Here is a 23,516-nt window from a genome sequence, read left to right as displayed (position 1 = left end):
ACTGCCTCCTTACACATGTATCTATAACATGTAGGGAAAAAATGTGTGATCATGAGGGACTTCAATTTGAGTGATGCATACTAGAGATCTCATGCTGCCATATTATAACATCCTTGGAATTTCTAGACTTTATAGATGACAATTTCCTAACTCAAAAAGTGTTGCTGCCAACACATGGAAATTCTTTATTAGACCTTGTTCTAACAGATAAAGAGGAACTGATCACAGAACTAAGAATTAATGGTAGGTTAGATACAAGTGGTCATGACTTGATCACATTTATAATGTGCAAGCAGAATAAAGTCCAGACCAGTAATATATCTACTTAGTGCCTTGACACGGCCAATTTCACAAAGCTGGAAACAATTATGAGCCAAATCAGTCAGAAGGAAGAAATTAATAAGAAAAATGTGAATCATACTTGGGAATCATTTAAGACCACTTACTAGATGAAAAAGGCTGTGCTGATTAAAGAAAATCTGGTTTAGAGGAGAAGTGAAGGCAACTATAAAAATAACAAAATAATATACAGCGAAAGGAAGAAAGGGGAAATTGATAGTAAAGAAATAAGGTGTTCATTTTTGACAGTAAGGATCATTAGCCATTGGAACAATTTAAGAACGGTCATGGTGGATTCTCCATCACTGCTAATTTTTAAATCAAGACTGTATATTTTTCTAAAAGATATGCTCTAGGACAGACGTGGGCAAACTCCGGCCCATGGGACACATCCAGCCCGTGGGACCGTCCTGCCCGACCCCTGAGCTCCTGGCTGGGGAGCCTAGTCCCTGGCCCCTCATCCGCTGTCCCCCCTCCCCTGCTGCCATGCCGCCATGTGGGCCACGCTCTGGCCTGCCACTCCAACTGGGCAGCATGGGGTGCGCAGCTGGCTCTGGCCAGGTGTTGTGGCTGCGAGCTCCTGCTGCTGGTAAAGGGGGCGGGGAGCAGGTGGTTGGGTAAGGGAGCGGGGGTCCTTGGGGGCAGTCAGAGAGGAGGGGGCAGTTGGATGAGGCAGAGATTCTGGGGGTGCGGTCAGGGGATGGGGAACAGGGAGGGTTGCGAGTGGGAGTCCCAGGGGGCCTGTCAGGGGCGAGGGATGTGAATAGGGGTCAGGAGGGAAGTCCGGGAACAGGGAGTGGGGGAGTTGGATAAGTGGGTTGGATCCTGGGGGGCAGTTATGGGCGGGGGGTCCCAGGAGGGGGAGATCAGGGGACAAAGGAGCAGAGGGCGGTAGGATAGGGGGTGGGAGTCCCAGGGGGGCTGTCGGGGGCAGGTGTGTGGATGGGGTCAGGGCAGTCAGAGGACAAGGAGCAGGGGGGTTTGGATAGGGGGTGGGGGTCCCGGGAAGGTGGGGGTCAGGGCACAAGGAACGGGGGGGTGTTGATGGGTTGGGGATTCTGAGGGGAGCAGTGAGGGGGCAGATAGAGGGCGGGGGCCAGGCTGTTTGGGGTGGCACAGCCTTCTCTACCCGGCCCTCCATACAGTTGCACAACCCCGATGTGGCCCTCGGGCCAAAAAGTTTGCCCACCCCTGCTCTAGGAATTATTTTAGGGAAGTTTTATTGCCTGTGTTATACAGGAGGTCAGATTACATGATCACAGTGATCCCTTCTGGCCTGGGAATCCTTGCGAGGCAGAACTAAGACCCCCCTGTCCTGGGCTACCCTTCCATCCCACTCACTCAAAAAGTGATAACTCTCTGGACTTTCTCCCTGGAGACATGGATCCTACCAAAGTCATTTACTCTGAGGGCTTCTTCCCTGAAGTCATTCCCCCAATCTGGTTCTCCCCAGGCTGGATCCTTATTCCCAGTCCACCTTCAGGCTATTTGCTTGGAGGCTAGCTTTTCCCCAAGACTATCATAGGAGACTACTTCTCCCCTGCTAACTTTTCCTTTCAGGTCCAGTCACAGGAAACAACCTCCCTCCTACAGCTTTCCTCCCCATCTTATTTCTCACACCCCTTTATGGAATCATCCAACTCTCCCCCAGCTGGGTCTGATAATTGAATGGAGTCACCTGGTTCCCAGCCAATCAGGATCAGCTGGGAGGTAACATCTTTCACAGGGGAAACTGAGACCAACTCCCCTTAAAGGACCAGCCAGCCTGTGACACACATACATAGCAACATGTATATATTTTAAAAATCCTACCAAAACAAAACACTCCACTGCACACACTTCCCTCCTCCCCCACAGGGAAAAGATGATAGATGTTAGTCATGTTGCTTAAAGTACTGCTGGAAGGCATTCAGATACTACACTGATGAACACAACATAAGAACCTATGTAGATTACAACAGGCTTCTCTAGTGCCAAGACAGACTTCAGTATGAAGGAAGCCACAGTTACAGCACTATCCAGAGGCAGCAACAAAGTCCGGTCACAGAGGTAACCCCAAGATCAGCAGACGCTGAGGATGAAGCAAGCCATTCCTGCACAAGAATAGCTAGGAAGATTCTCTGACTTGGGGCTGAATGAAGATACTGATCCTGTTATCAAAGGCTTCCAATTCTGAACTTTAGGGGACTTGGAAGCTGATGAAGACATATTGATTTCCTACACAGGAATGCGGTCTTGTCCCAATGATCTAGCTTGTAAGGCCTTCTACATAAGGAAGGCCAAAAGCAGAGTTTGTCTGTCCTTTCAGACCCAAGATATAAAGGCCTGATACAGTGAAAATTGGTCCAGGTAAACAGACTTCTGTGTGGTACATAAATTAGTGGATATGTGGGGTAAGAAACACACCACACATACCCAGTCTTTTGCTCTGAGTTGGACATGACCAGTCAGAATCATCCTAAGAACTGGAATCCCCAATAGCCCAGGATCTAGTAAGACTACCTATATCTAATACAGCTTTAAATAATAAGCAAAAACTCTGGTGAAAAAACCCAAAGATCTGCAGCTAGCTGTGAAAAGAAAGGAACTGAGGTGGTTGGGAATGCATGCCCTCCTCATAACCTTGGCTCTGACTGTTTATATAGTCCCAGGGAACACAGGTTTCTTAGAAGGTTCCTGAAACTCGGTGATGCCATGGAGGCCAGTCCCAAAAGCAGGACTATGCAGAGGCTACCTTGGAGGAGAATGACTTTGTCATTAATTCTCTGTGTGACCTTGGACAAGTCACTTCCCCTTCTATAAATGCTGACCAACCACTTATGGAATGGTGAGGATTAATGTAGAGTGACTGAAAGATGAAGATCACTATAGAAATATTGAGTATTATTATTACCTGGAGCAGATGTAAAACAAAAGGGCTCTTAAACTGAAACAGCTAAAGTCTGAGAATTGCAGCCTCTTAGCTGCTTGGAGAAGCCCCTTCTGCCCCATTCACAGTCTCTCACCTACCCGGATTTCTCGGTTCTCCCTGTAACCTTCCTTCTCTTCAGTCTTCTCAAACAGAAGAACAACTCCTGGCCCAGCTGAACATGCAAAACCTTTGGAATAAGCAGCAATGGCAGAGATTTGAGGCAAGGAAGCCTGCTGTTGGCCAACAGCTTCACAGAGCATCTCACTGGAGAGATCAGGGGAACTGGCAGTAGGAAATTCAATGAGGCTAAAAACAGGAAGAAAGTTATTACAATCAGCAACAACCAGAGAAACCCAATCTAGTCACAATTAGGGCAATATAGAAAAGCCTCCATTCATTCTTTCCCTAATAACACCTGAGGGACCTAGTTTCTGCTGTGAAGGATCTCTCCCATGAGATTGACTCTATCAGTAATAACCAGGAAGATTTACCTCTCAGATTCATGTGCCAGCTCATCCTTTTCCACTTCACTCGGAGGTTCTTTGCATTCTATACTTGTCTCCCAGCGCAGATCTCCAGACTCAAAGAGAAAGAGTTTGCCTGTGTCAGTGCCGACCATAACCCTGTCCTCAGTGAGCCAGACATGGGACAAGTAGTTCTGAGGCTCTCCCCTCTGAAAGTTGGTCTGTTTCAAGGTTCCCTCAGTGTATCTGAAAAGTTTAAAAATGCCATTTCCAGTGATACAAACCTGGGTGTTATCCTGGGGATTGAAGCTCACCTGGAAAGCAGAAAAGAGAGAAAAGTTATTTTTACACAACTATGTTCACATAGTACATTACCAATAAATAAAGAGACATGATCCCTGCCCTAAAGAGCTTACAAAATAAGATACGGGACCACAAGGAATGACAAAAAAGTCACAGAAATGTATGGGAAGAACAAAGATTACAACAGGAAGAGATAAACTGTTGTTCTTGCACATCCTGCATATTCCATTTTTCCTCTCTTCTGAGTTGTACGGATAGCTTTTAGGTATCATAATTATTTTTATTAAATTAAGAGTTTTGCTGGATTTTTACTCCCTCAGAGGGCAGAAAGAGGTGACCAGCACTGCAAAGCTAACAGAAAGGAGGGGGATTTGAAGGACACAGAGGTATCTCTCCTCAAGGAAGAGAGTAGACAGGGAACTGTAAGGATGAGAAAAGCTATTTACCATTTGGTATATTAAATATACTACTCAGCAAAAATGTGGGGTAGTGTGCTTCTTGGAGACCCTGAATAGAGAGATTATTAATTGATAGTGATACCAGGCAGAGTTTGTGTGTCCCAGGAAGTGCTATTCCTACACAATGTAGCTCTTTAATCTGCATAGTTATTGTTAATCCTGCTGAAAGGTGGAGGAGCAGAAAGAGATATTCCTTTGTGGAATGCTCATAGCAGGGTTTACCCAGTATGGCTTAGGCTCTTGCACTGCCTCAGTTTCTCCTTCTTGCCCAGTTAATCAGACTTTACATTGCAGTTCTCTCTCTCAATAACCCTCCCCTCTCCAGGTGTCTAGTTTACTAACAAAGTTCAAAACAAAAATCTTTTCCCCAATCTTTGTAGCTGGCTCACAATCCTTGGTGCAGGATTTTCCTTGTTAAAAATCTGATCTCTCTCAGGCTTTATACTTAGGAACCCATAAGAGTTATCACTCGCTGCATGCATGCATGCATGCATGCATAAATACCTGCCTGCATGCCTGCCAGCCAGCCAGCCAGCCACTCTTTCTGAGGCTACGTCTACACTACCCGCCGTATCGGCGGGTAGCGATCGATTTTTCAGGGATCGATATATCGCGTCTCATCTAGACGCGATATATCGATCCCCAACGCGCTTATATCGATACCGGAACTCCACCACCGCGAACGGCGGTGGCGGCGTCGATATGGAGAGCCCCGGAGATCGATCCCGCGCCGTGAGGACGGGTAAGTTATCGATATAAGATACTTCGACTTCAGCTACGTTATTCACGTAGCTGAAGTTGCGTATCTTATATCGATTTTTCCCCTTAGTGTAGACCAGCCCTGACTGAACTCAGGCTGCCCTTATATTTCCCAGCAGGTCTGGTTTCTAGTCACATACTCCCATCACATTATCCCTGCTGACATTCCCTTCACCTGGGAAGGTGAATTAAACTTGACACTGAAGAGGCAGAGTGCCAACCCCATGAAAGGGCCAGCTCACCCTGTGACATAGAGCAAAGTTTTCAGTCAACTCTTGCTGCTCTTGAGTCCCAGAGTTCCCATGCTCCCTGATATTTCATGTTTTACACAAGTTTGATGAAGAGTTTAGGATAAACAATATGATTCCATATTTGCAAGCTGATTTTTTGTTAGCTTTTTGTAAGTATTACAGATGCCAAGCTAATTCTTAACCATATTTTTATTGAACACCCTTGCAAAAAAAATATTTTGTATTATTATTTATTTTATTATTAACAGCACCGTAGGTATGCATGACTCTACATGTCAATTAAAATCTGGCAGGATCCATCATGGATCAAATTGCAAGACAGAGGCCCAAATCAGCAAAAACAGATGGAGAGAAAATAACAAAAAAACAGGCTGCAGGTAAGGGAAGGATGAAATTTATGCAAAATAAAATCCTAATATTACTTTGTGTTGTGGTGTAACAATCACATTAGTTCTATTTTCTTGTTTCTGAATTTTTAAAAATATTTGTATTGCATTTACTTTTCAAAATCCTTTCATATGCAACTAGATTGGGGTGGGCAAACTTTTTGGCCTGAGGGATGCATCTGTGTGTGGAAATTGTATGGCGGGCCATGAATGCCTGGTGGGGGAAGGGGACTCTATGGGGTGTATCATGGGGGGGCTCTATAAGTGATGATACCAAGGTGGGGAGAGAGGGAACTCTTGGAGTGTGGCATGGGGGGGGCTCTACAGGGGTGGTACCGAGGACTCCTATGGGCCCTGCTGGCAATGACACCAAGGCGGCCGTACCTGGCACCGTCACGGGTGGAGGCACCCTAGGTGGGATGGGTGTGGCCCCTGGGTAGTTTCAAGGCTCTCAAGGGTGGGGCCGTAGGAGACTAGGAGGGGATTGGGCGCGCTGCCACATGGGGGCACTGGGCTGCCACGTAGGGGATGGTTCCAATCCCGGAAACAGTGAAGTTGCACCTGCGCAGTGTGGCTCTGCATGCCAGAAGATGGTGCTCATCCAGGGAATTGTGAGTCGGGGGGTGGGGAGCACCGGGCGGGCAGGCGGAGCGGGCAAACTACCAACCCTGCTCCTCAGGAGCTCGAAGGCTGGATAAAAACATTGGATGGGCCGGAATCGGCCCACAGGCCATAGTTTGCCCACCTCTGAACTAGATAGTTCATCTGTTCTCCACTAAGGTCAATACACAGGAACATACATGGCTCATCTACTTCAGTATCCTATCTCAGACAGTAACCAACACCAGATGACTCAGAAGCAAATCCAGAACCCCACAATAGATAGATGTGGTGTAATCTGCCCCATCAAGGTCTTCTCTTGATCTGTAATGGTTATATATGACAGTGGATTGATTTAAGGCAGAGCATTTTAAATCATGAAATTTTAAATCATGAATAAAATCAGCAAACAGGAACATAAGAATAGCCCTACTGGGTCAGACCAAAGGTCCATCTAGCCCAGTTTCCTGTCTTCCAAAAGTGGCCAGTGTGAGGTGCCCCAGAGGGAATAAACAGAACAGGTAATCATCAAGTGATCCATCCCTCTCGTTCATTCCCAACTTCTGGCAAACAAAGGCTAGGGACACCATTAGTGCCCATTCTGGCTAATAGCCATTGATGGACCTATCCTCCATGAATTTATCTAGCTCTTTTTTGAATCTTGTTATGGCCTTTTTGAACCCTGTTATGGTTCAGGAATATGGGTTACCTAGGGAGGTGGTGGAATCTCCTTCCTTAGAGGTTTTTAAGGTCAGGCTTGACAAAGCCCTGGCTGGGATGATTTAGTTGGGTTTGGTCCTGCTTTGAGCAGGGGGTTGGACTAGATGACCTCCTGAGGTCCCTTCCAACCCTGAGATTCTATGATTCTATGATTTAAATAATCAATTTTAATCTTGTGCTGACTTTGTACTTTTTATTACATAAGAACATAAGAACGTTCGTACTGGGTCAGACCAAAGGTCCATCTAGCCCAGTATCCTGTCTACCGACAGTGGCCAATGCCAGGTGCCCCAGAGGAAGTGACTCTAACAGGTAATGATCAAGTGATATCTCTCCTGCCATCCATCTCCACCCTCTGACAAACAGAGTCTAGGGACACCATTCCTTACCCCATCCTGGCTAATAGCCATTTATGGACTTAACCTCCATGAATTTATCCAGTTCTCTTTTAAATGCTGTTATAGTCTTGGCCTTCACAACCTCCTCAGGTAAGGAGTTCCACAAGTTGACTGTGCGCTGCGTGAAGAAGAACTTCCTTGTATTTGTTTTAAACCTGCTGCCTATTAATTTCATTTGGTGACCCCTAGTTCTTGTATTATGGGAATAAGTAAATAACTTTTCCTTATCCACTTTTTCCACATCACTCATGATTTTATATACCTCTATCATATCCCTCCTTATCTTCTCTTTTCCAAGCTGAAAAGTCCTAGGCTCTTTAATCTCTCCTCATATGGGACCAATTCCAAACCCCTAATCATTTTAGTTGACCTTTTCTGAACTTTTTCTAATGCCAGTATATCTTTTTTTGAGAAGAGGAGACCACATCTGTGCACAGTATTCAAGATGTGGGCATACCATGGATTTATATAAGGGCAATAATACATTCTCCATCTTATTCTCTATCCCCTTTTTAATGATTCCTAACATCCTGTTTAGTCTTATTCTCTATCCCCTTTTTAATGATTCCTAACATCCTGTTTGCTTTTTTGACTGCCTCTGCACACTGCGTGGACATCTTTAGAGAACTATCCACGATGACGCCAAGATCTTTTTCCTGACTCGTTGTAGCTAAATTAGCCCCCATCATGTTGCATGTATAGTTGGGGTTATTTTTTCCAATGTGCATTACTTTACATTTATCCACATTAAATTTCATTTGCCATTTTGTTGCTCAATCACTTAGTTTTGTGAGATCTTTTTGAAGTTCTTCACAATCTGCTTTGGTCTTAACTATCTTGAGTAGTTTAGTATCATCTGCAAACTTTGCCACCTCACTGTTTACCCCTTTCTTCAGATCATTTATGAATAAATTGAATAGGATTGGTCCTAGGACTGACCCTTGGGGAACACCACTAGTTACCCCTCTCCATTCTGAGAATTTACCATTAATTCCTACCCTTTGTTCCCTGTCCTTTAACCAGTTCTCAATCCATGAAAGGACCTTACTGACAGCTTAATTTAAGTAAGAGCCTTTGGTGAGGGACCTTATCAAAGGCTTTCTGGAAATCTAAGTACACTATGTCCACCGGATCCCCCTTGTCCACATGTTTGTTGACTCCTTCAAAGAACTCTAATAGATTAGTAAGACACGATTTCCCTTTACAGAAACCATGTTGACTATTGCTCAAAAGTTTATGTTTTTCTATGTGTCTGACAATTTTATTCTTTACTATTGTTTCAACTAATTTGCCCGGTAGCGACCTTAGACTTACCGGTCTGTAATTGCCGGGATCACCCCTAGAGCCCTTTTTAAATATTGGCATTACATTAGCTAACTTCCAGTCATTGGGTACCGAAGCCGATTTAAAGGACAGGTTACAAACCTTAGTTAATAGTTCTGCAACTTCACATTTGAGTTCTTTCAGAACTCTTGGGTGAATGCCATCTGGTCCCGGTGACTTGTTAATGTTGAGTTTATCAATTAATTCCAAAACCTCCTCTAGTGACACTTCAATCTGTGACAGTTCCTCAGATTTGTCACCTACAAAAGCCAGCTCAGGTTTGGGAATCTCCCTAACATCCTCAGCCGTGAAGACTGAAGCAAAGAATCCATTTAGTTTCTCCGCAATGACTTTATCATCTTTAAGCGCTCCTTTTGTACACTGCGTGGACATCTTCTATTTACCCCTTTCTATCCCCTTTTTAATGATTCCTAACATCCTGTTTGCTTTTTTGACCACCTCTGCACACTGCGTGGACATCTTTAGAGAACTATCCACGATGACTCCAAGATCTTTTTCCTGATTTGTTGTAGCTAAATTAGCCCCCATCATATTGTATGTATAGTTGGATAATTGAAATCCCCCACTATTATTGAGTTCTTAATTTTGATAGCCTCTCTCATTTCCCTTAGCATTTCATCATCACTATCACTGTCCTGGTCAGGTGGTCGATAATAGATCCCTAATGTTATATTCTTATTAGAGCATGAAAGTACTATCCATAGAGATTCTATGGAACATGTGGATTCACTTAATATTTTTACTTCATTTAATTCTACATTTTCTTTCACATATAGTGCCACCCCCCAACCCCCGCACGACCTGTTCTATCCTTCCGATATATTTTGTACCCTGGAATGATTGTGTCCCATTGATTGTCCTCAGTCCACCAGGTTTCTGTGATGCCTATTATATCAATATCCTCCTTTATCATGAGGCACTCTAGTTCACCCATCTTATTATTTAGACTTCGCATTTGTGTACAAGCACTTTAAAAACTTGCCACTGTTTATTTGTCTGCCCTTTTCTGATGTGTTCGATTCTTTATGTGAATGTTTCTTGTCTGATCTGGCCCTTACATTATCCTCTTCCATCCTCTGCTCCTGACTATAACCTAGAGAATCTCTATCAACAGACTCTCCTCTAAGAGAAGTCTCTGTCCGATCCACATGCTCCTCTGCAGCAGTCGGCTTTCCCCCATCTCCTAGTTTAAAATATGCTCTACAACCTTTTTAATGTTTAATGCCCGCTGTCTGGTTCCACTTTGGTTTAAGTGGAGTCTCTCTCTCCTGTATAGGCTCCCCCATCCCAAAAGTTTCCCCAATTCCTAATTAATCTAAACCCCTCCTCTCTACACCATCGTCTCATCCATGCATTGAGACTCTGAAGCTCTGCCTGCCTACCTGGCCCTGCACATGGAATTGGGAGCATTTCTGAGAATGCCACCATAGAGGTCCTGGATTTCAGTCTCTTCTCTAGCAGCCTAAATTTGGCCTCCAGGATGTCTCTCCTACCCTTCCCTATGTCATTGGTACTTACATGTACCACGACCACCGGCTCCTCCCCAGCACTACATATAAGTCTATCCAGATGCCTTGAGAGATCCGCAACCTTCGCACCAGGCAGGCAAGTCACCATATGGTTCTCCCAGTCATCACAAACCCAGCTATCTATGTTTCTAATGATCAAATCTCCCATTACTAACACCTGCCTTTTCCTAGTGACTGGAGTTCCCTCCCCCGGAGAGGTAACCTCAGTGCAAGAGGTTACCCTAAAACCATCTGGAAGGAGGGTCCCAACTATGGGAATGTTTCCCTCTGCTCCCATTGACTGCTCTGCTTCCCTGGGCCTTTCATCCTCCTCAACTGCGCAGAGGCTGTCTGACCAGAGGTGGGACAATTCTACAGTGTCCCAGAAAGCCTCATCAACATACCTCTCTGCCTCCCTTAGCTCCTCCAGTTGTGCCACACTGGCCTCCAAAGCCCGTACGCGGTCTCTGAGGGCCAGGAGCTCCTTGCACCGAATGCACACATACACCATCTGCCCACAGGGCAGGTAATCATACATGCTGCACTCAGCGCAATAAACTGGATAGCCCCCACTCTGCTGCTGGGCTTCTGCCTGCATGGTCTCCTAGTTATGAAAGGGTTTTGTTTAAATCAAGAAGTTTTGAATGTAGTTTAGTTTATAGTTTTACAAAACAGCAAGGAGCCCTTGCCCCCTTTCTATGCCCCTTCCAAACTCCCTTACGAAAATCCCTGTTAGCAGCCCCTTTTCACAAAGATTCTCATTGGTTGATAACCATTAAACCATGTTGCTTTGCAACTAAATACACCCTTACACTAAATTTGGTACTTCTTTTTGCTAATCAGGACAATACCCTATAGCTATCTCTATCAATATTTAAGCAATTTCAAAAAGTGTGAGGGCTATGGCCCCTCTGCCCCGCCCTCCGGTTCAGGCACCACTACTGTAAGATATGAATACATCATCCTGCTTCTTTCAAAATACATAACAGAAATATTAGTTGAATACTTCCGCCTGTTCTGCATCAGGATTGACAATTTCACTATCGTTGTCTAGTATTAGACATAAACCGTTGCTAAGATTTAGCTTAGCTGATATCTTTAGCTTTCCTTATCAACTGTCTGCATTTCCTAATTTCAAATTTGTACTCATTGTTCTAAACTTCTCCATTTTTCCATCAGATATATATTATATGTAAATTTATATTTCATTGCTGTTTTCCCTCATCCTCTTTTTAAAACTTATTTCATTATTGTAGTATGAGGATATGGGGGCATCTTATATAGCATATTTTAAACCTCCTAATTATCATTCACATTTTTATGCTTACATTTTCCCTTCCACAGTTTTGCTCATGGTTGCTTTCAGGATTGAGAAATTGACAATTTTAAAGCACTAAGTAGATATATCTATATATATATATACACACACACACTTAGTGCTTTAAAATTGCCTATATATATATATAGGGTGTATATATATATTTTGCTGGCTAGGATTGAATTGTTTTCACATAACCATTGAAATTAGATAGTAATCACCTGCACCCAAGCAACCATTAATTTTATTTCAGTGATTAGTTCATCTTTATCCATCAGAATGAGGTCTAATATAAAATTACTTTTTGTGTTAGAAAGCCAGCATCTATTATTTTTGGAACTCCAAGGATGTTTTACTAGAGGTAAAATGAGACCTCCAGCATGTCCTCCAGCCTGAAATTCCCCATGACAATGCATTTTTTTCTTTCTAACATTATAGATAAATGTTTATGGAGCTGCTTATCCTGGTCCCTTGTCTGGTGTGGTCTCTATAACAAATCCCCACCATATCCCATCTTGTGATTTAATCAGTTAGAACATTTATCCGTAATCCTTCCAGGTCCTGTTCTTCTAAAATGTCAATAACTCTAAAGCAGGTAATTGGATCTTTGATGTAGAGTGCCACCCCCACCTTCTGTCCACTTTATCTTTCCTAAACATAGAATATCACTATTTTATGGAATTTTATGTTAGTTTTTCCCCTTGCTTGGAGGGACGTACCAGATGATTATTTGAGGCTTTTGTCTCTATTTATTTTTTTCTGTTGGGGTTTTTACCCCTCTCTGACATGGTCTGAGTGGTTCGCCTACTGTTCTGACAAATGATTTGTTACTTTATTATTTACAAAATTTTAAAAAACAAATTATAGAGACATTTTCAGGAAGAGAAGTTGTTGCCTAACCTCAATTATCGTAGAAAAAGTTGGCTTATGTAAACTATACATTATCTGGTAGAATGTTTCTATTCTCATCTGTCCCAGGATGTCACCCAGTTAGGTAAATATAGTGTTGGTGTGTTTATACAGGGACACCTGGAAGAAACGGTTTCTTTTACAGGTAATTTTGTTATGCTTATGCACTCTAACAGAGGTTACCAGAAAAGGGGGTTCCAGTTATAGGACAGCGTTTTTTCTCTGCCCAGGCAGTTCCTCCAATGTTACCTGATAGACAGGGTTGTTCTGGATGTCGGCTTTGACAACTGCCATTGTTCTCTGCTTCTCCCACATCCAATAGGCAAGGTTTGACTCGGGGGGTCCGGTCTGGGCCACCAGATACTTAGAATCAGGAGAAAAGGCTAGGCTGACAAATTCCTGAACAGGGAAGTCAAAGACACTAAGTACTTTCCGCTTTTTACATGGGACAGACGACAATTCATAAATTGTGATAGTGGGTTTCTCTTGCACTATCTCAGAGATAGCCAGGTAGCGTCGATTTGGACTCATGGCCAATGCTAACATCCCCTGACTCTTCTCAGATCCTGTCAAGCAGAGAGAGACAGAGAGAGAGAGACTCTGTTAACCCAATTGGGAAGGAAGATGTTGTTGTGCAGGAAGTCAAATGTGCATAATTAAATGCCAAAAATATATTAGAGTGCTAAGATTTCATAGATAAACATTCAAAAATCAGGAAATGTCAGAGCTAAGGTTGCCCATGCAAACTCTGCCTCTTGTGTGTATGTAACACCGACAGACCCCAGTTGTCGGCGGGTGGGATCAAACCTGGGAACTCCAGAGCTAAATGCATGAGCTTTTACTGCATGAGCTAAAAGCCATATGGCTCTTAGCTAAGGCAGTAGAGCAGACTCATTAATCTCTCTCTCTAAGTGGTCTCGGTGCCACTAGATCGGACAGAACACTACACATAGGAGGTGTGTGGATTACACATATATATGGAGGCTATGTCTACACTTGCGACTTACATGCCTACATGTGCACTGTTGTGCCATAACCCCTCCGTTATCCACATCTGAACTCTTGAATCATTTGTGAGAAAGCTAGCACACATGAAGGGTGTGGGTGTACACATGCCTCTGCAGTGGCATGGTCCCATACTCCTGCTACACTACAGTGTGGATGAGCGTAAGGGATGTGTTACAGGTCCCAAGTTTCAGTAGTCCTCCAGGCCCATTCCCTAATGCATTGAAGCCTTTCCTGCCTAACCCTTACTCAATGTATAAAGGTCCAGGGCTCTCTGTTAACATGGACCATGTTCCCAGAGCAGCTGCCTGGTCCACCAAGCACATCCAGGTGCTCATCAAACTGTAGTCAGAGTATAACATACTCCACAACTTCATCTGGAGCAGCAAGAAGATTCCCCTGTACCAGAAAATTTCGCTGAGGCTGGAAGAGGTGGGCATTCACTAGACTCCATTCCTGAGGCTCCTGTACTAGAAGGTGAAGGACTTGAACAGTCACTCAAGGAGGGGCCCTTGTGCACACCCATGTTGGACCAGATGTCTCCAGGGCTCCTAGTAAAGAGCCTGAAATGGCTCCCAGGGTGAGGAGGCAGCAGGGAGCTCAAAGGAAGTGCCAGAGGAAGCCTAGGAGACCCAGAAGAAGAGGATCAAGGGATTTTTAAACTTCTCCCTAGCAGAGCCAGTAGATCAAACCCCACCTCCCAAGCCAAAGAGCGAAAGGAGGACCCCAAGCTGCAGCAGGAATCAGAATCCAAGGCTGGTGAGATTTACAATGGACCCCCACCCTCCCTGCCAATATCTCCTCTTGCGCTGGTGCTATATGCCTCAAACCCAGTCCTCACAGTGCGCCACCCCGAAAGCAAGACAGGGCAATAAAGCAATGATTTTATTGAAATTCCAACCACTCCTACAAATTTAGCTGAAGCTATACCAAAGATTATTAATAAACTGTCATTATGCCTCTGTGTCTGTGCATTTCTCAGCCAGCATGCTGTCAGCGATAGTCCTGAGCCACGTGGACCAGGTGAAAGGGAGGAAAGATCTGGGTTTGGAAAGGGCCCATTGGGACAGGACAGTTGTAGAAAATGTATGCTTGTTCAAAGATTAAAAAAAACAACCAACTCTCCCCTTCCCCTTGCCTTCCTGTCCCTTTACAAACAGAAAGTCTGGTGTGGGAGGGGGTGAATTGGTTAGGTGTGAGCCTGCTTAGGTAAATGAACCCGTTGGTTGTCTGAGGAACATCATAGCAGTCCTTTCTCCCTCTGAACATTAGAAATGTTTTTTACCATTCGCAGTTCCTGGAGCCTGGATACTCCCTGCTCTGAGCCATTGCTGCAGAAGCTGGAAGAAATTGGGGTGGGTCAAGGATCAGCTCTGGCAGTTGCACAAACACAGGGCCATGCCCCTTTGCAGTGGAGAGTGGCTTTCCATGTTTACTGGAAAGTTCAGGGAACAAAATAAAGTTTTAGTGTGACTCTTTCTTTCCCTGTCCCTCCCTCTGCTCTTGGCTGGGCACAGGGGCCAGACTTTCTGGCAATGCAGGGTGGGGAAGGTTAGGGGGCGGGTGGGCATTCTTAGTGGTTTGCTTTTCCTTTTCCATGAGAACTCCATCTGCTAGCTTAGAATACAATACATTTCCTTTTGAATTGCATCCTAGTCCTGTAAGCATATTTCAGCATTTTTTTTGATGTGGGGTTAGGGTTAGGTTCTTCAGGTTCAACAGCACTACAAATATGCTTAGTCCACCTTCATTCAGCAATATGTAGAGGAGTGACCATTACCAGAAATATCTCTCTGGGATGGACTGCCAGCTCTCCCCTACAGGACTGGAAAGCCAACCCTCTTTTCCATTCTAGTACCTTGAAAATGGCTATGTTCTCCAAATGATGGCCCACCTTTAAGAAATAAATTGGTAACTGGTATCATAGCCCTGGAACCATAACCATACTGGCCCCTTAATACAGTGCAAGCATTATAATTTTTTAAAAACATTACTACAGGTATTTTACCATTATTAACCTCTGCTTCTTCCTCGGGGGCTGCAAAAGTTGCCTGATAACAAAGAAGGCATCAGAAGTCGCATTTTCTGAAATGTTAAAATCATCAATATTGTGGCCATCAGCAGCACAGCTATTTATGTGTGGGGATTCTTTACCTTCCTTCAAAGGAAAAAGGTAGTATAATGGTACCCTTATGTTTGAATTGGCAGGACCTTCTGCTGCAAAGAGAGAAACCATTCTACAAGGAGGGCAGAAGCAGCACTCCAGAGACAGCAGAGGCAGACAGGGGAGGACTTGCTTATTGCCATGGACAGAAAGAACCAAGCACAAATTGAGTTCTTCCGGGCACAGAAGGATTAGGTTCTAAGGCAGGAGGTACTGATGAACCAGTTCCTGGAGCAGGATGCATGCCATAGAGAATGGGAGTATGCCCAAAAGGAATTGGCTCATGCCCTACAATCACTCATTCAACTGGCAGTAGAACACATTCAGGACCTGCCTGCCACCTTGGTTACTGCTCTTTTTTTGAGAAAACCAGCTATAATTTCTGCTACATGGCTTATGGCAACCACCTGTGGATAGATGACAGTACTGATTGTCTGGCAAACCTGTCTAAGCATCACCCCAAGAGTGGACACCCCAACTTCATCCTGGTTTGCAACTGACTGATAGCTGTCAGATGTTGCTAGCTTCCAAAGGCAATAGCCAATCGTTTCTGCATACATATGGGTTTCTGAAAACAAGTGGTCTGGCACTGGAGAGTGGGTGTAAGCTCCTTGCACAGCTCCATGAAGGCCTGGATCCTCATTTGGAAGTTCTGAAGCCACTAGTCATTATCCAAAGTTTTCAAAATGATGAGCTCCCACCACACTGATTCTCCTGGATTTGAAATGGGGCATACTGTGGCAATACTGGCAGTGACAATATTTGTTCTATGGACTACAGTGAATTATCATTCACCCTCTTGGTCAGCCATCTTCAGTGTATCAGAAAGTTCTGGTCTGATTCCATCAAGTATCTAGTGAATTTGGTACTACACCTCATGAACATTTTTCCCATGATAAGTAGCAGGAGAAGAACCACATCAGCCAGGACTTGCTCCTGGTTTTCCAGCAGAAGGGAGAGATGAGCGGGACTTGCCATCACAAAATGTGTGAAGGCGAGAGACAGTTCCAGCAACACACAGCAAGGGAATCCTAGAGTATCTCCTGTTATGCACAATACTCTGGGATATTGTCCCTGAAATGGCAGCACTAACATGGCAAACCCACAAGGGGAAGTGTAGACGAGGGTATACATGTGTACCCATGCCGAGAACAGCATATGTGGACACATGGTCCATGCACTAGCAGTACATCGACAACTACCTATGAATGCTCGCAAGTGTAGACATAACCTAAGATACAGACTTTGACTACACAATCACATACTAATTTCTCAAATAATACACTAGTTCATCACATTTTTTCTATAACCTTAGATACTCATATCTAGCATCTTGTAACATTGTTTTCTTCTCTATATATTGTTATTTTTTATCTTTCATGTTTTTATTTGTGTTATTGTTTATCATTTTGTATTGTATAAAAGTTTTCCATTTGATCTTTGACTTAGGGTAAAACTCTCATTAACTCCGATGAGGTCAGGATTTCACCCTGAGAATTTTTACATACATTATGATCTCTTTAAGGAATTTGTTTTAGTAATTTGGTCAGCATGCATTTTACAAAGTATTTTTCCTCCTTTGGAGACAAATATACTTCTGGACAGTAATTTTTTTTAGAGACACAATACTCTCTCCTTAGTTAAGGTTTCAACTAGGTCCCATAATAAACCTTAACTTTTGCCCATTCATTGTTAGAGGTTGTCTACAAAGTTCATTAGTCTGCACTAGTGAAGTGTAAACTTTAGTGAGCACTGGGGTGTCGTGCATTAACTGGCCCATGTGGACTCTACCAGCACACACTAAAGTTTTTTACTGTGTGTTAATGTAGTCCTGTTTCAAACAGCACTACAAGCATGTAGAGATAAAATCAGAAAGGCTTAAACAGAAAATGAGTTTCACCTGGAAACAGGGATTTCCCTACACCCACCCTAGGGGGGTGTACACCCTCCACCCCGAATTTCCCCAACACCCTCCCTCCCCCGGTTTTGTGAACTAGGTACATGCAGTATTGCCAATTTAGTGATTGTTTGGAAATTTGAATTGAAATTGAAACATTAATACACACTTTAAAAGCATATAAAGTGTATGATAAAATACGTGTATCTGAAGAAGTATAATAGATTTGAAAAATATGAACATAGACTAGCTTCCTTATACAGCTGTTGTTTTTTTATGACAATGTCAGTACATTCATTTCGGTGATGTTGGCCAACCTAATAATTTCAGATTATGATTTGTAAGCAAAGCCTAATTGAGCTCTCCCTGACAGCTAGCGATGAGCTGGGGACTGGGGGGAAAGGCTTCAGGACCAGATTGTATTTACATTTACACCTAATCTACCTAGGCATCCAAGAAACAGAGCTGTGTTGCCCCCCAAGTGATAGATTTTGGCTAGGGTTGGGTTACAAATCACTTGAATGGGGAGGGAAAGGGGGGGAGGAAATGTTGTTATTCTTATTGTATGAGTAAAGGGCAGTAGAACTGTACTTAGCCAGTGCTGACAGGGCATCACGAGAGAGGGTGGGGACCAGGTGATTTGCCTGATGGTCTGCCTGGGTCACAAGTACTATTTGACCTGCCTGTGACGAAGTGGAACTGTTCTTAATGTTTCCTCTGAATACTGTGTGGGTGCCTCAGCTTCCCCTATGCATTTCTTAAGTCTCCAGTGTGCATAAATGGCCGACACTCTGTATCCTGGCAACAAATGGCTGGGGCCCTTCCCCCCTGCAAGGAAATACCTAAAGGTGAACAAAGATCAGGTAACCTCCTGGCCCGGGAAAGAGACAAAGGCCAGAAAGGAGGGGGTTTCAGTTGGGAGCTGGCTGGGGACGGGAAGAACATAAGAACATAAGAAAGGCCGTACCGGGTCAGACCAAAGGTCCATCTAGCCCAGTATCTGTCTACCGACAGTGGCCAATGCCAGGTGCCCCAGAGGGAGTGAACCTAACAGGCAAAGATCAAGTGATCTCTCTCCTGCCATCCATCTCTATCCTCTGACCAACAGAGGCTAGGGACACCATTCTTACCCATCCTGGCTAATAGCCATTTATGGACTTAGCCACCATGAATTTATCCAGTCCCCTTTTAAACATTGTTATAGTCCTAGCCTTCACAACCTCCTCAGGTAAGGAGTTCCACAAGTTGACTGTGCGCTGCATGAAGAAGAACTTCCTTTTATTTGTTTTAAACCTGCTGCCTATTAATTTCATTCAAGTGAGTGCAGACGTGGGTGTCTGGCTCACTGGACCCCAGAATGGACCCAGCTGAGGGATCCCGTTCTCTGTATCTACAAGCTCTGTTTTAGACCGTGTTCCTGTCATCTAATAAACCTTTGTTTTAGTGACTGGCTAAGAGTCACGTCTGACTGAGAAGTGGGGGTGCGTGCAGAATCCTCTGGCTTCCCCAGGACCCTGCCTGTGAGAAGTGCACAGAGGGGTAAAGGATGCTGAATGCTCCAAGGTCAGATCCAGGAAGGTGAAGCCGTGAGAGCTTCTTGCCCTGAAGACAGTCTGCTCCAAGGGAGAGGAGGCTCCCCAAAGTCCTGACTGGCTTTGTGGGGAGCAGTTCCTAAGCATCGCCCGGGGACTCCATGACACTGCCCCTCTCCACTGTTTAAAGACAGAGCTGATTAGGCTCCATAGATAGTCTTGTTTTGTTAAGTGACCGCTACAGCTGAAATCACTGATAATCAGGTCTAAGTGCTTAGACTTGCTGTGGGACAGTGTTTCTGTGGAAGAGACGGCCCAGGCTGCACTAGCAGTGAGATTCCCACACTGAGAGCTCAGCTGAAATCACTGAGAGCTGGTTGGAACCTGAAGAGACCAACTTGCAGAGGTCACAGTGGCAGGTGGCAGCAGACGGTAACAGCGCAGGGCCATTGGCAAGAGAACGATGGAATGAATGGTGGCACAACAAACAACAGTGGCCAGAGCAAACAGTGAGCAGCTGGAGGAATGAGCAAGGTGCCTTCTTGCCCCCCACCTGGGAGGTGAACTCATGTGAAAGCACCTCTGAGCTCTGAGTCTCCACTGACCAAGGACAACACCGCTGAGTGTTAATGAGGCTGTTAAGAATGCTGGAGACACAACACAGTTCATGAGAACAAACATGGCCATGGCATCATACTTTCTATTTAAGCAAGAGATACCACACACTACAAACTGGAGGCCCATGTTAAGTGCATTGTCACTTGTTCATCCTGAAGTTGAACACGGTTCCGAACAAGACCAGTGTATGTTCATTATATTTCGGCAAGAAACTCAGACTGGCTAGAAGCATGTGATGCAACAGTGAAAGACTCAACAGTTGAAAAAGTGAAGAACTTTCTCACCACATTCAAAAAATTTGCATACATGGCTGATGAATGCACCAATGCAAATGGGCATCAAGTATTAAGTCATTGTGTACATTACCTTGACGTCAGTGGTAGGCCAGTAGATGCATTTCTAGATGTTCAAGTTATAGAAGACACACCGGCTGCATCTGTGATAACCCACATCTTAGAAGAGTTAAATGTTTGTCAATTGGACCCCAAACTGATGGCTGCTTGTGCATTTGATGGAGCTACAAACTTCTCTGGAAGATATGGTGGAGTACAAGCTTTGCTCAGAGAAAAGTGTAACCCTAATTTCTCCTATACACACTGAAGAGGCCATCTACTCTAACTAGTGCTAGTACAAGCTGCAGACTCTTCAAAAGACATTAAAAAGGCTATAAATGTACATGCATCTGACGAAGTGGGTATTCACCCACGAAATCTTATGCTCCAATACATCTGTTAGTCTATAAGGTTCCACAAGACTCTTTGTTGCTTTTTATAAATGTAATGTCTTCATTATATTCTTTTTTCAGCAAGAATCCAAAAAGACTGAATATCTTAGAAAATATAGAAGAGACACTGGGACTGAAGTTCAAATTAGTCCAACCTGGGAAAACCCTCTGGCTTTCTCATGATCCTTGGCTGTTGTCTTAAAATTACTCCAGCTGTTATTACTGGCTTTGGAAAGTATCGACCAAGATGTGATGGATCTAAGTAGTGACGCTGGTGGATTACTTTCGCTACTACGTTCAGAGAAGACTATTGCCATTCTCTCTCTTGTAAGTCTACTGTTGAAACCACATGGGTCATTAAACAATGCCATCCAGATATCTGCTACAACAGTAGTATATCTTTGTCCAGCAATAGAAGCTACATTTGGATCAATCAGAGAGCTATCCATTGAAAAAGTACTGGAAGATGCAAAGATTTCAGTCCAGAAGTTGACTAATGAAGGCATTTATATTGAATCCTTAAGTGAAGAGGACAAGAAGTGTTTGTTAAAACAACTGAAAAGTACACAGACTTGATTCTTAAAAATCTACAACAGCGACTTCTAGATTCAACTCAACCTCTACATAGCTTTTACAGATCCCTGTCCTATAAAACAATGACAGTTGAGTGGAGTGAGGCACTACCTGCAATGGGGCTGCCATGTGCTCAGGACAGAATAGAAAATTTGAATACAGAGTGGAATATCATACGACGAATGAATGAAGATTTGACTTCAACTTCTTTTCTATCATCACTAGTGGCTCAACCCAATCTTTATGCTATGTTTCCTGGGATGAAAGAAGTAGGAATTCATCTCTTCCTACTCCCAGTCACAACAGCTACAGTTGGGGGTTCTTTTTCATCATTGAATAGAATTTTGTGTTCTGAAAGAAGTTGCCTTATGCCTGATCATGTGAATGAACTAAAGCAGGGGTCCCCAACCCCCGGGCCGCGGACCGGTACCGGTCCGCGGCCTGTTAGGAACCGGGCCGCGAACCGACCCCTAGCAGCGGCGTGTCTCCGGCGTGACATCAAGCGGCGTGTCTCCAGCGGGGCCCCTGAGCCCCGCCCCCTCAGAGCTGCGTGGTGAGGGGGCGGGGCTGCGAGCTCCGGGCTGAGCTCAGCTGCCTCTGCTCGGCGTGAGCTCCCAGCCCCGCCCCCTCCCCACGCGGCTCTGAGCGGGACGGAGCTCAGGCCCCGCCGGAGGCACGCTGCAGCTGTCGGGCGAGGCGTTGAGGCTCCAGGTGAGGAGGGAGCCGGGGGTAAGAGGCTGGGGCGGGGGGGTTGGCTAAGGGGCAGGGAGTCCTGGGGACAGTCAGGGCACAGAGAGGGGGCGGAGGTTCGGGGAGCGGTCAGGGGGCAGGGAAGGGGGGGGGTTGGATTGTGGGTGTTCCAGGGGGATCTGTCAGGACTCAGTGGGGGGGGGAGAGATAGGGGTTGGGGCAGTCAGGGGACAGGGAGCAGGGGTGGGGTCCCAGTGTGGTGGGACAAGGAGCAGGATGGGTCGGGGATTCTGAGGGAGGCGGGCAGTCGGGGGGGCAGGAAGTGGGTGGGGGTCAGATAGGGGGCAGGTCCGCGGAAATTTTTTTTTCGACGAAACCGGTCCCTGGTGCCAAAAAGGTTGGGGACCGCTGAACTAAAGAGTATATCAATTGAAGGAATGGAAGTACTGGACACCCAAGAAGCCACCAAAGATGAATGCACTGCATTCAAGCAGTTCATTAACAGAGCTGCGCAAAATTATAACAAGAAACCAAGAACGACGTAGATGTAATGCTTCATAGAAGGCTTGAGTAGCCAACTTTAATTTGTGTGATGATTTTAAAACATGAGTTAAATCTAATAAAATGGTCATGAAACATTTTTCAGTTTTTACTATGGTGCCATACAGCCCCTTTCACCCTCACAGTCTCACCCCTCATTGGCCCTAACACCCCCCCTAATTTCAATTCCTGGGGAAAACACTGCCTGGCAAGGAACATAAAAGGCATTAAGAAGAGGTTCTTTAAATATATTAGGAGCAAAAGGAAGATGAAGGAATGTGTAGGTCCTCAGTCTATTTAATGGGAAGGAAAGCTAATAATGGATGACATCAGGAAAGCAGAGGTGTTCAAAGCTTATTTTGCTTCAGTTTTCAGTAAAAAGGTTAACGGTGACCAGTTACTCAACACAGTTAATATTAACAAAGGGGAAGGAACACAAGCCAAAATAGAGAAAGAAGAGGTTAAAGAATATTTAGATAAGTTAGATGTATTTGAGTTGGCAGGACTTGATGAAATTCATCCTAGGTTTCTTAAGGAAGTAGCTGAAGCAATTTTGACACCATTAGCAATTATTTGTGGGAACTCAGGGAGTACAGGTGAGGTCTCAGAGAACTGGAGAAGGGCAAACATAGTACCTATCTTCAAAAAAGGGAACAAAGAGAACGTGGTAAATTATAGATCAGTCAGCTTAACTTCAATACCTAGAAAATACTGGAACAAATTATTAAACAATTTATGAACAACTACAAGTTAACCTGGTTATAAGGAATAGCCAGCATAGATTTGTCATGCCAAACCAACTGTCATGAATCGGAACACTGATGGTCAGGCCTACTGGCTGAAGCGGAAGTCAAGCACAGTGGTCAGAACAGGATCCAGGCTTAGTGGTCGGAGCTGGAATTGAGAGTCAGGAGTCAGAGAGCTAGAGCCAGAAGGTCAGTATCTAGAGCCAAAGGGTTTGAACCAGAATTAGGAATCAAAGCCAGAAGTCAGTGCCAGGCTCAGGAACCCAGTAGGATAGAGGGGCGGGAGTGGACAGGGGCAGTGTAGAAGCAGGAATGGGGAATGGCTGGGAACAAAATAAGCAAAGGAGTGATTGCAGCTG

General features: G+C 44.6%; 1 protein-coding gene across 3 annotated transcripts in view; it reads right to left on the bottom strand.

Moving 5' to 3' along the window:
• CFAP57 (cilia and flagella associated protein 57) overlaps nucleotides 1-23,516 on the bottom strand; it is a 136,528-nt gene that overhangs the window by 103,400 nt on the left and 9,612 nt on the right. For all 3 annotated transcript variants that reach the window (XM_045028833.1, XM_045028830.1, XM_045028832.1), the window contains exons 3-5: nucleotides 12,918-13,234; nucleotides 3,742-4,028; nucleotides 3,349-3,556 (exon numbers count right to left, since the gene is read on the bottom strand). In XM_045028833.1, the coding sequence (XP_044884768.1) occupies nucleotides 3,349-3,556; nucleotides 3,742-4,028; nucleotides 12,918-13,234 (812 nt within the window). The remainder of the gene's footprint in view (nucleotides 1-3,348; nucleotides 3,557-3,741; nucleotides 4,029-12,917; nucleotides 13,235-23,516) is intronic.

The sequence above is a fragment of the Mauremys mutica genome, chromosome 8 (genome assembly GCF_020497125.1).
Source record: "Mauremys mutica isolate MM-2020 ecotype Southern chromosome 8, ASM2049712v1, whole genome shotgun sequence".
NCBI lineage: Eukaryota > Metazoa > Chordata > Testudines > Geoemydidae > Mauremys > Mauremys mutica.
This window is presented reverse-complemented; position numbering and strand designations above follow the sequence as displayed.